The sequence below is a fragment of the Notothenia rossii genome (genome assembly GCF_949606895.1).
Source record: "Notothenia rossii genome assembly, chromosome: 6".
Taxonomy (NCBI): domain Eukaryota; kingdom Metazoa; phylum Chordata; class Actinopteri; order Perciformes; family Nototheniidae; genus Notothenia; species Notothenia rossii.
Genome location: NC_136909.1, coordinates 15610128 through 15624780, shown reverse-complemented (window position 1 = coordinate 15624780; position 14653 = coordinate 15610128). Strand labels below are relative to the sequence as shown.

At 41.2% G+C, this 14653-nt stretch overlaps 2 protein-coding genes across 8 annotated transcripts in view; one reads left to right on the top strand and one right to left on the bottom strand.

The window, feature by feature from the left end:
* The window catches only part of slf1 (SMC5-SMC6 complex localization factor 1), a 32346-nt gene extending 20427 nt beyond the window's left edge, over positions 1-11919 (bottom strand). For 2 of the 6 annotated variants that reach the window (XM_079688415.1, XM_079688420.1), the window contains exons 1-15: positions 11406-11647; positions 10836-10947; positions 9689-9767; positions 9357-9582; positions 9114-9267; positions 8874-9005; positions 8668-8733; positions 8017-8163; positions 7657-7826; positions 7375-7509; positions 5382-5535; positions 5081-5249; positions 4617-4762; positions 3885-3994; positions 370-449 (exon numbers count right to left, since the gene is read on the bottom strand). In XM_079688415.1, the coding sequence (XP_079544541.1) occupies positions 370-449; positions 3885-3994; positions 4617-4762; positions 5081-5249; positions 5382-5535; positions 7375-7509; positions 7657-7826; positions 8017-8163; positions 8668-8733; positions 8874-9005; positions 9114-9267; positions 9357-9582; positions 9689-9767; positions 10836-10946 (1879 nt within the window). In that variant the 5' untranslated portion in view covers position 10947; positions 11406-11647. The other 4 variants (XM_079688417.1, XM_079688416.1, XM_079688419.1 and 1 more) reach the window with 4 other exon arrangements.
* Positions 11920-11934: 15 nt separating this feature from the next.
* The window catches only part of kiaa0825 (KIAA0825 ortholog), a 112605-nt gene continuing 109886 nt past the window's right edge, over positions 11935-14653 (top strand). For both annotated transcript variants that reach the window (XM_079688407.1, XM_079688408.1), the window contains exon 1: positions 11935-12287. The gene's annotated coding sequence lies outside the window, so the exon portion shown is untranslated. The remainder of the gene's footprint in view (positions 12288-14653) is intronic.

Genomic DNA, 14653 nt, shown 5'->3' with positions numbered 1-14653 from the left:
TGAATAAGACATGAGGAAAAAGCAAAACAAAAAGCACAGTGTTGAATTTCAATGCGCATAGAACAAGATGATGAGGAGGCGTAATGCGGCCCAAACGCTGCCCTGAACACACGCGCGCGCGCGCCGGCAAATTATGCAGTCGAGTTGACTTTCCAGCTGACTAGATGGAAGCGTGGTCCGATGCAAATCAATCACTCTCTCCGTACATTATGTGCTCTTCATTAAGCTGAAAGTGATGACAGAGCTATCATGTCCCTCTTCACTGATGACCTAGTGCAGTGCATCAGTCCATTAAAAGTCCGCTCCTTGCAAATGTGCAGCTATATTGTCAAGCAGCCGTGTGTGTACGTGTGTATGCATGTGCCTTACCTGCTGCGTTGACTCTGTTTAAACCTTTGGGGACGTTCTCTTTCTCCAGGCTTGTTTCATTCACCGGAGAGCAATCAGCACTGTGTGGAGACAAAGGACATGGTCAAAGGGGGTATGAGAAAATCCACATGTATGTGCTAAACTTAATTCAATAAGAGATGACACTAAATGTACATGAACAGTTCTTTAAGTTTCAATGACTGACCATTTCAGTACCACAGCCAGGAGGCCTAATGGTACAGAGTGGAATGGGAATAACTTTACTATGAAAAGTGCCATCAGCAAATGAATCCCTCATGGCGTTTTATCATTTTATATGAAATCTGACAATATCTATCAAACCCCTACTGTGTTGGCCACACACACACACACACACACACACACACACACACACACACACACACTTCACACTCCCAATCCTCCATTCCCATCTCCAAAACACTTTTCCTCCCACTTAATGCCTCAAACGCAGAGACGGCGAATTCGATGTGAGCAAGCACATTAGGAGGAATAACTAGTAAAAGAAAGTGAAGCCTCTTCAAAGTAGTGGCGTGCTAATAGCTGTGGGCTGTCACTAGTCCTGTGAGTGGGTATGGGAGATCTGCCTACATGAAGCCTGACAGGTGTCTGGAGTGTATATGTCGGTGCACGTGCGCGTGCGCTGCATTGAAGCGGAGTGCCATCCGTATTACAGGGAAGAGGCTTGTTCCCTGGTAATTGGCTTGTTCAGAAGCCAGGAAGGAGCTCCCAGCAGTGAGGAGGAAACACACGTCCTGTCACGTTGCTTGTTATTAGCAGGGACAAGGCTGAGAAGAGAGGAGACGAGCTCCGTGTGTGTGTGTGTGTGTGTGTGTGTGTGTGTGTGTGTGTGTGTGTGTGTGTGTGTGTGTGTGTGTGTGTGTGTGTGTGTGTGTGTGTGAGAGTCCATAAGAGTGTTTGGTATAAGGGTGTACCGCTTCTCATCTCGGTACACTTCACCCAAGTGTCCCCTGTCCATATAGCCTGGCAGCAGTGGAGGTTGACAGTACTTGGCTTGTATACGCCCCAGTCTCTCCGTCCCTCATGGTTTACTTCAGCGGGCCAGCATGCTGTCAGTGGCACAGATATCAATTAAGGGCCTGGGGCAGCGCCTGCCCTTCGAGAAACGTATGAGCAGTAATAGAGGCAATGGGGAAGATCAATGTTTGCATTGTAACTTTCAAATTGCTTTAATTGTTGTTGTATATCCTTTTCTTGAATCCATCTGATATTGTCTACATGCAGGTCTGTTCAGAGGAAATTGAGCCAAAGTAATGCAAAGTTAAATGGCTTGAAAAGATAACAGCAATACACAGAGCTTGATTAAGCCAGCGGGAGAAAAATGTAGTTTAATTACAGCTTCCCTTCTGCTAACAACACTCACTGCCACGCAGCCAGCCGGCAAGTCAAACGGCCATCTAAACAGTCGGTCAATCAGCCGGCCTGTCAGCTTGGTATGGCTTGGACGAGTGCCCTGATGCCATCCTGTCTGTCGGTGCAGAAGCAGCACACTCGCAATCTCACACACTACAGCAGCCGCGAGTCACAGTAAAACAACCTAATGCGTTCTAACAGCCAGAAATGAAAGATAAAGGGGTCATGTGGCTCCTCTCCACCTTTATGACCTACTCCTGCTGTTTTCATGAATCCAATACCAAACATCTTGCAGGGTTTCGTCTTGTGCTCTACGGACCCTTTGAAAAGGCAGATAAAACTAAACTGAAACCATCTAAACAGTTTTACTTCTCCAGTGACACCACAATCACGTGTGTGCCATTTAAACACATTTCTTAAAATGCTGTTTTCACATCTTCTGAAAGTCTGAGTATTGTGCTTTAACAATAAATAAAGTGGGTTTCTTAAATGCATTCTTTAAATAATTATACAGAGTCATAGCAGCAGCAACAACACAGATAATTGTTTTACAAATGTTAGGATATAGAGGAGCGTGTCAGGATCATAAATGCTTCAACAGAAGGTGTGGTAATTGATTAAGAGTGTCAACATTGCTGAACACTGAGTATCATAAACTCATGCATGAAAAATGAGGAAACAAGATTTCCCTTTTGGTTCCTGTTCTCAATTCATCTCAGACTGTGTCATTTTGATTTCATTCTTTCTTTGCAGGGTCAGATGATTTTACATGCCCTTTGGCATTTCTTTATCTCATCCGCGCAGATTGCATTCCTTGTTTCATACAGTTCCTCTCACGTCTGTGTCAAAACAAACTAAAAAGTGGAAACTGTGGGGAGAGCAGAGAGTAGAAAGCAGTGATGGAGGGACGGGGGGGGGGATCAGGCGGCACATGCACCAGTAGCCTTTACATGAACCTGCTCCCTGGTGGCTCCTGCCCTTCTCCAGGCCAACTACCTGCTGGTGGAGCAGCAGATGTCTGATACCAAGTATGTAGAGTGTGTGTATGTGTGTGTGTTTTCAGAGAGATTTAGTATGCGAGGGCAGATCAAGAGAGGTGAAGACGGACGGTTAAGGCAGAGAGCTGGTGGTCGTAAGGGAAGACACAAAGGCCCGATGGGATATCCTAGTCTTTCTATCTGTCGGCTTCCTGTCCAAATCAGACTCAGCACTGTGAGTGTGTGTGTGTGTGTGTGTGTGTGTGTGTGATGCAGGGGTCTAACCTCCCTTTGCACCCCTCCTGTCAGCCAGCTCACACTGATAGGATCAGACCTGGGCATGACCCATCACATGCCAACTCCTCATGCTCCGTCTGACCTCCATTTGCCTCTCCCCAGCTTTCCCTCAGTCCCTCCATTCATGCTGCTCTGCCACACACACACACACACACACACACACACACACACACACACACACACACACACACACACACACACACACACACACACACACACACACACACACACACACACACACACACACACACACACACACACACACACACACACACACACACACACACACACACACACACACACACACACACACACACACACACACACACACACACACACACACACACACACACACACACACACACACACACACACACACTCTCTCTCTCTCTCTCTCCAGGTGTTCCTTTGTTCCTTTTCGGTCACATTTCTCATCGGGTCCTTGCATTTTCACTCGATTTTGCACTTAAATCTATAGGTGGAAATCTGATAATGGAGGCAGATAACTGCTGGTTGAATAGACCTGTTATTTGAATTTAGACAAAAACAAGATACAAAAAAATGGAGACAAGATGCAGCTAATTTGAATGGTTCCCAGAAAGTGGGTTGTTTATTACCGAGCCATCGAGTAAGACCAGCAACACGTGTGCAGTTAGACACCCATTTTTGATCATTTTCTAAACTCTTAAACGTGCCCTTTTTCACTTAAGAAACTTTCAAAGAACCAAGAGACTACACTTTTGGCACATGTGCAGCCACCACCTCTGTATGTGTGCTCCAACATGGTCAGCCTGTGGCTTTATGAAAATGTACCTGTGAGACTTTGACAGACAGATGTGCGAAACTGACCTGTAGCCGGCCCCCTGGCTGGCGCCGCTGTGGGGGGTGGGTCCGGTCCTGAGGCAAGCACCGCTGGGACACTGAGCTAAATTTCCCAGAGCAGGCAGGTAGGACAGCACCTGTCAGAATTCACACAGAGACACACACAAGGTCAAACAGGGCCTTTACATTGTGTGTAGATGTGTGTGTGGCTTTAGGGGACGGAGGAGGCAAATAGACAGGCCAGATGTTCTACTTCAAGCTGTCTTTGTCCCTCTTGCAGAGAAATGCAATATAATCCATGTTAATTTTCACAATGCCATTTTAACTAAATGTCTTTGAATTTTAACAAAAAAGCACAATAGAAAAAGGAAACTTAATCATTAAAAGTTGTGATTTTATCTGAACATATTTTAATCAGTTTGTTGTATTGTCTTCAATTACTGTGTATAGCAAACATCAGTGTGTGTATGTATTATATAAATGTTAATAACCTTGCACACTCATTCTGCCAAAATATCTTTCAAAGAGTATATTAATTACATGTCGGGCCATCTGAATACCCCAACATTTAATTTTTACAAAATGCCACTCAATTTTATCCTGACTTACTGAACTAAGCAGCACACGACTGTTGTGATTTGAAACTAAGAAGTGCATGCCTCAAATTATGACGAAGCCTGTCAATTGCAAAATACAGGAATGATGAAAAGTGTAAGTAATGGGAAGATGTGAAGTCAGTGAAGAACAAGATAAACACACCATTTTCTTAAAAGAGATGGGTTCATCTCCAACTGTGAATCCATTTCTGCAGCAAAGAATCCTGAATATGCCGTCTGCTAACACCAATTTAAGTCGAGTAGATGTAATCCTGACAACTAGCTCTGCCAGCACTACCGGAGACACATCTACAGGACAAACAGACACAAAATTGTCAGTGATGCATGTATTATATCATGTATTATTATTTTTAATTGCGTTGAATTAAATAAAGTAAAAAGCATTTGGGTCAGAAGACAAAAACAAAAATTCTATATAATCCAGGTGTCGCACTACTGAAATATGTTTAAAATAAATTAAAAGTATGGTACAGATTCTGTTAAAAGTGAATGACTTATACATTATGTATTTCATTGCATTGTAACAGCTTGGAAGTAACTACAGTATCAGTCAATATTAACAAACGGCACATATGCACATATGTATGCACAAATATGTATCCATACCCTGGCTGATGACAGCAAAATGCTCAGCGAGGTCTTTGAGACCCTTCTCCACCAGGGCCTGGTTCAGTTTGAAGTGCTGCTGACACCAGAACTCCACCAACACGGACAGCAGGTCCAGAAGGTTGTCCGCCAAACGCAGATTCTGCTTCTCGTCCCTATGAACACAGTCCTTTGGTGATGACAAACAAAAAAAGTTTGAAGTTTGTTATTCTGGTCCGACCCGACCAAACTGGCTATTTTCTTGGGTGATGTAATACACCATCCAATGTGAATAACAATGCACAAGTTTCCCAGTATTTACTTCAATGAAAGCCTGTAACAAAAGCCTGGTGAGTTGTTTCACAGCTCGGGACAACAGCGTGGAGCGCTCCCACACAGTCCAGAAGGTTCCATACAGCAAGGATCCTGATGCAGAAGCAAAAGAGACTCCTCTTCTTTCAGGCAGTACAAAATCACTGAGACAGAGAAAGGCAGGGGTAAATAAAGAACAGACCATCTAATGTAACAAAAACAGTTGCATATACATTCAATTGTGTGGCCAATATTACATGCAGCTTGGTAAATATTTGTTGTTGACTTGAGAATGTTCAGCTTGGTGAAAAGAGCTAACCTGTTAAGCCCCAAACCTGTTTTCCAGGTCTCAGACTCGAAAATGACATTTCCAGAACAAATGACCAACTAACTACACTTCTAAAAAGGGGAAAATTAATAATAATTGTTCTCAAAGCAATGAAAAACCTGTGAGTTGGATGTAGAAGAATCAGAATCAATATAGATGTTTTTTATTTTAAAGTCAATTCAGATTGAACAGAGTAAAACAATTTAAATTATTGTGTCCGTCCAAAAAAACAAAACATTACTTTGAATGATGGGATAGTAGACTAAAAGCTTTAGGAATCCAAACTATAACATATAATAAGTACCCTGTATCAAGATTGATACAAAACAAGTGGAATGTGACCTTTATAGAGAGATTTAGCACAAGCAAACCACTTCTGGGGTCATTTTGGGTGGACTTGACCTATCTCTGGCCCCCCTTGGTCGATTTTGATGATTGACATCTCTTTTTAACCGCTAGAGCCAATGGAATCGAGGGGAAGTTGCACACACACACGTTACCAAATAAGGAGCGAGAGTGACGGTAGCCAAAACTGGAAGCTGCGATACGCTCTGGTGGCTACCATTAGCAGCTAAAATGTATTCTCCGATTTTTGCATAAAAATTTAAAAAATGGATCATCAATAATTTTGTCCAAGTGACAGACAAATTGGATTAACCTATGGATTAAACTTCAGCTGCGTTTTTATCGTTGTAATGCCATTGAACACAACTTTTGATCAGAATAACAGCAAAAGGTGAGCATATCTCCGTGTTTTGCTACCTAAAGCTACGTCGTGTGATGTCTGTATTTGCTTCCCCTGTCGCGAGTTCTAATCGCTCAGTGATGATACATATATTTCTATAATCTGTGGAATCTCAGCATGTTAGCTTGTTTGAGCAGATCCAATAAGTATATCGATCGGTATAGCTAGAGTTCTGTGCTAAGTGCGTTAGCACAGAGCTCTCAAGTCTCACACGCATTTATCTCCATTCACACGCTCACACGCCACACCTTGTATTTCTCACGCAGAGATTTCTTTCCAGGGTACCGCCCACCAAGTTGCGCCGCAATTTTGTAAACAAACTAGGCTTGTTTGAGACGCGTGCACTCCACTAGCACCCCCCCCGTTGACATTCGCGATACAGAGGGCTTCATACTCCACTAGCACCCCCCCCCCGCGGTACAGAGGGCTTCATGGGAAGTTTGAGGGGAGCCAGAAGTTGGAGTACCAAACGCCGCTGCCAAAATCTCCCTCTGAACTCTGTTCAAAACTTGAGAGCCCTGTTAGCATGTTTCCGCTCAGGGCTCATTTAGACCCTTTTGTTTCGGTAAAAATGGTTCGTATCATGAGTTAGCTGAGTTTCTTCCCGTTAGGAGGGTATGACACATTCATATATATTTTTTTAAATATTAAGAAGCCCTGAGACACAGTGTCGTAAAAAAAAAACAAAAAGACCCACCAAAGGGGTCTTTGGGGCTTAACACGTTGACAACATTGAATGTAATCTTAAAAATGCGGACCCCTTCGCTGCCAACCACAGCAGCTAAAATACCATGATATTTTTGGTTGCAGATTTCATTGGAGTAGGTTACTGATTTTGGGGACATTTCTCCACAGTTTGGTTGGTTAACAGAAAAGACCAACCATATCACAATAACCTATCACCATAACTGCTCATATAGAAGTTGTTACCCGGCATTGACAGAGTGGAGTTCTCCCTGGAAAAGCTTGAGGACAAAGGCCAGAAGGTCACTGTGGAACTGTAACAGTGTTGGAAGGGCAGGTCCAGGGAGTGGGTGACAAGAGACCCCAGTGGACAGGCAATAACTGAGACAAAAAACATATAGAAAATCAGTAAATAGAAGATTATTGTATTATTACATTTTAAATAAATGTCAAAAATGCTTGGGAAATAATATATCTTATAATGTAGAGAAGGCAATTATCTTTAAATCTCCTGTTTAAGAAGTGTACCTGATGGCAGTCTCTAGAAAAGGCCACAGGCCCGTCTTACACCGAGGACACTGCAACACCTGGGAGAAATATTTTCTCACTTTGCAGTGAGCCATCCATGGAGGGTTGGTAATGAGCAGCTTGTACATGACACGCCTCAAATTCCTCAGGTAGAAAGATGTGGCGTGACCCTGTGACATAATAAAACAGACAACAAATAAAGTTTGACTGGTTTGTATATGTGGATACACAGTTAAAGATGTACAAAAAACATCTTACAAATGTCAAGAAATTAAGTAAACAGGTGATGCTTTTGTGCAGCCCCTGAGGCTCTTGCAGCAGCTGGTGGGAATGTGTGCATTCTGGATGTTTTGGTCCTACCTGCTGTGCATATCCTAAGAGGGAGACCAGGTATGGGGCTGGTGGCACTAGGCCAGGGAACACAGCATTTTTGATCGAGTCCAAGGCTTCAATGAAGAGGCCGCACTCTATCATACTACCAACATTGCTGGAGTCTGTTTCTGTAGCCTGGAGGAATAAAAGAACTTTGATGAAACGTAAAAGGTATATGGAAAGTAGGAGAAAAACATTGTACTCAAAGAGATGGACGGCAGAAAGAGGAGGGCAGAAGGGTAATGGAAATCGGAAGTGAATGGCCATCAAAAGTTCCTGGAGGTCATTTCTGACTGTCTGTTACTGGCAAATAGCATATGCATTCAGAGAGTACAGAATGGAAACACGAGCACTTATAATAGCAATCTGATGGAGATCCACTTGGGTAAGGTGTGGACAGGACAGTGGAGATTATTGTTAATAGGCCTGCCAATCAAAATTCTCACATCAGCTGACAGTGGTGGTTAAATCGGTGACCTGAGTATGATGCGCCCTTGCTCTACATGTCACTTGCCATTGAAACATATGACGTAAAGGAAATTGAATGACCTGATCTCCTTGATGAAACGAATAGTTATTTTAGAGATGTATGGTAGTAATCGTGAAGGGGAAGTCAGGTGGGTATGTACGCGTGTCTACCTGGGTCTGCAGACTGTGTGGGTCATGGTAACCCAGAAATTCGAGGAAGCACATTCTCGGCCGGCCCTGTAGCAAAAACACCCCATAAACAATGTCAAATACAAAGGGAAAACAAAGGTCATTTAGAAGCTTATTAAATTATGACAAGAAACTCAGCTTCAGTCCTTCTTTGCAATATGCTTTCACACAAACAAACACATACACACCTCCTGTTTGATGACATAATCCCTGAGCTCACTCTCCAGTTTTGAGAAGTCAACATCAACCACACACTCTGTCTTCGTCTTATTAGCTGGATGATCATCCGTTAGATCAAATTTCATATCCACTAAATTGCTCTGCCAAAGAAAAATAATTACAGATTTTTAAAACGTTTTCGGGCAAATATTCTGACAATGAGAATAACGTTGTGAACCCAGAGAGTGAGTGAAATGAGTTTGGCTTACCCCAAATAGGTGCTGGACTATGTGGCTAACAGGGTAGCAAGGAGCATTGTGGTATTCTGAGGCCTCTGTGATGGGTTTAGCCATGACATGAGTGACAGAGGCAGGAGAGGGAGGAGGGCAGTTGTATACTTGGGCTTTGCCTGCTTTAAGGAGCCTAGGAAAAAAAAGATTTAGTATAATACCCTGCAACCTTGTGATCATATAAGAATGTGTTGTAAGTTTGCGATTTCGGTGATACCTTACCGTTTGAACATGGCCCTGCGCGCAGGCTGTTGGACCTTGAGGAGGACCCTCCAGCCCTGGAAGGCCCCCCCCAGCCGCCCACTGGCCACTTTCTCCCTCCACTGCCTGACAGGGTAGAAGGAAGATGTGGCATCTGTGGAAATTGACACTTCATAGGGTCCCTCTGCGAGCCAGGAGCCATTCTTAAAACTGTCCAGCACATATTCTGGAGTCACCACCCACTTTCCTTTTGGGGGTGGGGTGTTAAGGAAAGTTTAGTTAGATGATTAGTTTGGATATAATTAAGTAAGATTTAAAAAAAAATATCTTCATTTAAAATGATCATGACTGACCTGCAGCACAGGCCGCCAAAAACTTCTCGCTGGACAAAACTTGAGGGATAATGAGATGGGTGCAGGCCTGTTGATAGACCTAGAAGATGATCCCAGCATCAGTGTACAGTTCACTTAAAATCATTAAAATAATTCTTCAACCACAAAATGAACCGTTACATATCAATCATTCACCCTGTGTTACCTTGCATTATACTGCACAAGTGTTGTGAAAGTTTGTAAATAAATGTTTTCATAGCTTTGATTAGTTAAATGCAGCCCCAATTCACTTTAATTGATCAAGTCTTTTCAACCTTTTCTGATTCCTCTTTCACCCCGGAGACACGCGAGAAAAACATCTTGAAGGATTCAAGGTAACACAGGGTGAGTGATTTATCTACTAATGGTTCGTTTGGGGGTGAAGTTTTCGAGTTAAAGAAGTTTGTATAATATAATATTGTGAGCATCCTGACAATTTTTCATTTCACTAAATCCTAAAATGTGTAAAAATAACTACAGTAGTACATCATTTCAATAAACTACAGTAGCAAGTTTATTCTCCCACAGTGTAAAGTTTCAACACACCTTCCTGACAGGAGCACATCAACAAAAAGAGGAACTGCTGTCAGCCAGAGGCACATTTGTTTTGCATGTTTACAAAGAAAACAAAGGCCAGCAGGAACCACAGTATTTTCCTACTTTTTGTTACACATGGCAGTAACTGATGAAACATACAGTGACACCAGTCCCTGTACATGAATAGAGTTTAGCACTACTGTCTGATATTCACTCATTTACAGTTAGTATTGTAATATAATAAAAGCATTTCACAAGAAGTGGTTGCCATGTAAATGCAATTAAGATAAGTTCCACACTGGAAGTTTAAGGGTGTGAATTTGTATCCGTTTGACTTATTTATGGCCCTTTATCCAAAATAGATAATATGTCAATCACAGCTGCCTACAAAACAAAATGTACTGTAACATGAAGATAAAAAAACGGTCAAAAGTCAAACACAACCATATACCATCATCAATCTACACATTAGGGCAACAAATGGAAATCCATCAAAAGTTGCAGGACTATTTGACAAAATATAGTAAAGCCTTGGTTGAAATTCTGTGATCACTATGTATATGTATTTCTGTTTTGACAGATTTTTACTCACTGAGCCACCTATGTATTTTCCACCCAGCTGCCGGATTCTCTGGACCAAAACTCTCTTCTTATCACGGATCTTGAGCCCAGATATCTGGAAAACGTGTTTGCAGCTTTCCATCCTGATATTAAAAACACATACAAGACAACATGATTCACACGTGCATAACACGAAAATGACAGGTTGCAAGTAAACTCATCCCTTTCGCTTTAGAAAATGATCCTGCCATTCTTGTTTGACTGGATGACTTGGATTGGCTCCACATCAAGTTCAAAGACCATTGGAATAAACACGAAGGGGAGCAATTGTATAATCCAATCTTTAAAAAAGACACTTGATTTGTTTAGAAATTGAATTTGACTAACCTAGTTAATGTATAGTTCCAGAACAGGTTAACGTTCCTTGCATTCAACCAAATCAATATGGGTCTTCTCAAACTTTAGGCGATATGCACTTAGTAATGTTGGCTTTAACATGGCAGTCTGAGACTAAATGATCAAATATATACATGAACAATCTTTGTGCATTAACTAGCACTTTATTCTCTGTCGTCATCAAAACATCTGACTGTTTGTCTACCTTTCCTCATACCACCGATCATAACATGAGTCCTCCAAGTTACGGAGAGGCGCGCCAAAACCGACATCCACTAACGTGAGCAGTGTTTAGTACAAGCGTTTGGCTGCTTCTGCCAAATACATGTATAACTTCGCGAACAAACATATATGGCGACTTTGTTCATCAGTATTAATAACAGCTCTTCATATGTGTTAAATCGTTAAATCCCTCAGCTAGTTCACCCGCCCAAACGCATTTGTTGACAGTTTACCGGCATACATATGGGAGGGGAGGCTAATCATATAGAAGTACATATTACAGGCATAAGCAACATTAAAACGACTATATATTGGATTTAAAAGACTTAAAACACTATAGAGATTAGCTAATTCCACAGAAATGTTACCTACTGCTAGCACAATCGCGTATATTTCTACCATTAAACAAGTATCCCCCCTCCCCCTATTTAGTTGGCTTCTTCCGTGAAGCGGAAGTTTTCATGCAGCTACTTCCGGGTTGTTGTCACGGACGCTTTCTGTCCCCGGAAATAACGGCAATATCTGGATATCATACAGCACTTATTGACTATTGGTGATGGTTGATTGATCGATAATAGTAACAACGTGATTCTGACAGAGAGCCTGCTTATGAAACCGTAGAGCTGTTTACGAAAACTGCTTAATTAACGTTCCGTGACAGCGAGATAAGCTACCATCACAGTAACCATATAAACCTAACGTTACGTGGTGGCATATTTGCTGTTTAAGTGTTTTGGCATACTGTTTTTTTAAAGCTGCATATGGCTGTCTTAACATAAATGTGGCAGCAAATGAGGCTGTCCATATTCCTGTGTGTGATGGATTAGCATTTAAACGAGAGACAAATAAAAGGAGCTTTTGAAAGGTAAGAAACCGTTAGCCAAATTAAAGGCTACATGATGTAACACTGAACCACTATGTTTATGTGACACGGGTGCCATGTGAATCGAGCACATTTAAAAGTTAGCAAGTACAGTGGCAATTATTTGTTATGCTGAGACCGACTGCCTTATCTGTGACACACGGTCAAATACTATAAGTTGGTAATGTTTAAAATCCACTGATCAGCATTTAAAGTGACAGTCTGAGGTATCTCTCTAATTGATGTGTTGCTTACATCTACAAACAGATGCTATTTCTTAACACCAGGCTATAGAAGATACAACTAGTATAATATAATATCATTAAATGAGCTTTATTTTCAAGCCATGACTTGTTTTTGATAAATAGTTAACATTAATTTTGATAACTATGAAGTGTGATGATTCTCAGCATTTCGGTCCATTGTATTATTTAAAACTGAATCACATTTTGGTTTTAAGCTGTTTAAAAAAAAAAAAAACGTATTATTTTAATGTGTGGTCACAAAGGTCTTTTTTCTGACTATGGATGAAATGAAAAGCAAGTAAAAGTCAAGAGCTCCACTCTCTCAGTCACTTGTTTTGTACACCTCTCAACATATACAATATGTGTGATTGTACCACCAAAAATACTCAAAATACTGTTATAATATTCAAGTGTACCAAATGAGAATTAAATTAGAATATAATGCATTTTAAGCCCTGGTGATAAAAGGATTAAGATGAAAACGGTATTTTAAATATTATATATATGCACATTAAATACCTTTGGGTTTTAGACCATTGGTTAAAAAGACAATAATTTAAGCAATTTAACTTAGGGTCTGTTATATTCACTATTTTAACTATTATCTGGCATTGTACAAACTAAATGATTGAACACTATAGGCTATACAATTAATTGATAATATAAATAGTTGTTTGTGCATCCATATTGGACATATTCATCTTTCCAGCTTAGGATGTATTGATATAGTTAATTTGTACCTAACTGCAGTTATTAAATACAACCATTGAAACTTTCATGTTTATGTCTGTTCTCCTCCGGTAAATGAATGTTTAGTAAATGATTTAAGCTACACAATATGAGCTGCTCCAGTGTAACAATATTGTCTGGTTTTTCAATATTTGTAATTGACTCATTGCTCAGGGTACTTTAATACTGTTGAATGATGATGATTATTACAGAGAAAACAGCAATGACAAGTAATACCAGGATTAAGTCATGTATTATTCACCCCCTCAGTGTAGGCTAATCACATGGGCATTTGTTATTATATTGCTAGTTGTTTCACCGCAATTTCTGAACAGTCTTACACAACATATTTTACGAAGATATGGTGTAGACATATTTCCCTATAGTAAAGGAAAAAAAGTGATCAATATATTTGAAAATGAGTAGTGCCTATTAAATTGACCAGAACTATCACTATATCAGGGGGGATGAAACTAAAGCCCATATAAGGAGTTATTGTTAAACAGAAAATCAGTCAAATGCAGTGCGCTGTAGTGGGACTATGTGGTTGCACAGCAACAGTGAAGCCATGCTCCCCCCTGAGAGTGCATTAGATAGTTCTCCCCAGTATTGTAATCTTAGAATATGCACCTATTTAATTTATCATGTTTCCTTTACTGCAGACTGTTAGGTAAAAGGTACGCTCTTTAAAATAGTGTTGACTTGACATGCTCTAAGTAGCTTTAAAGCGAAGGCCTGGGGGACATGCTGCTAAATATTTCAGGACAAACTCATTACTGTAAATGGGCCTGTTTGTTAGCCTAGCTGGGGTAGACAGGCTGCAGCAAGAGAGATGGGACAGTGATGTGTGTGTGTAAGTGTTTCCCCTGATCTAATAGCTATGGAGTGGATGTCTGAGGCAGGCAGCGTCTCAGTGCCTGGCCCAGTTGTCCCTGTTGCAAGACTGTGAAACACACAGGGGCTCTTCCAACATCTGCTTTGTAAAGAGCTAATGACAAGACGATGGAGACCGGATGATTTAAAGTATATTACTAATGAGGCCCTGTGTGCTGCTTGGAGAATCCTAACACGCTCACTTACTGTACATGTACACACTTATGCTCAAGTTAACAGATGATATGTTGGCGGACCAGGAGGTAGACACCCAGCAGACATACATTCAGAACTCCTGTCCATCTGTGAGTCTGTCTCTGATAGGTGTGCAGTGTTGTAGACAACACACACACAAACGAAGGGTATTCACAATAACATTCAACCACTTACACTGTATGGCTTAGCCCAAATAATTACAATGTTGAATATCTAATCCATGGATTTAAAATGGTATTCATTTTCAGAAATGGCTGAATAAAGACCCCTACTCAGACAGTGGCACAGAGGGAGTGTGTTGATGAG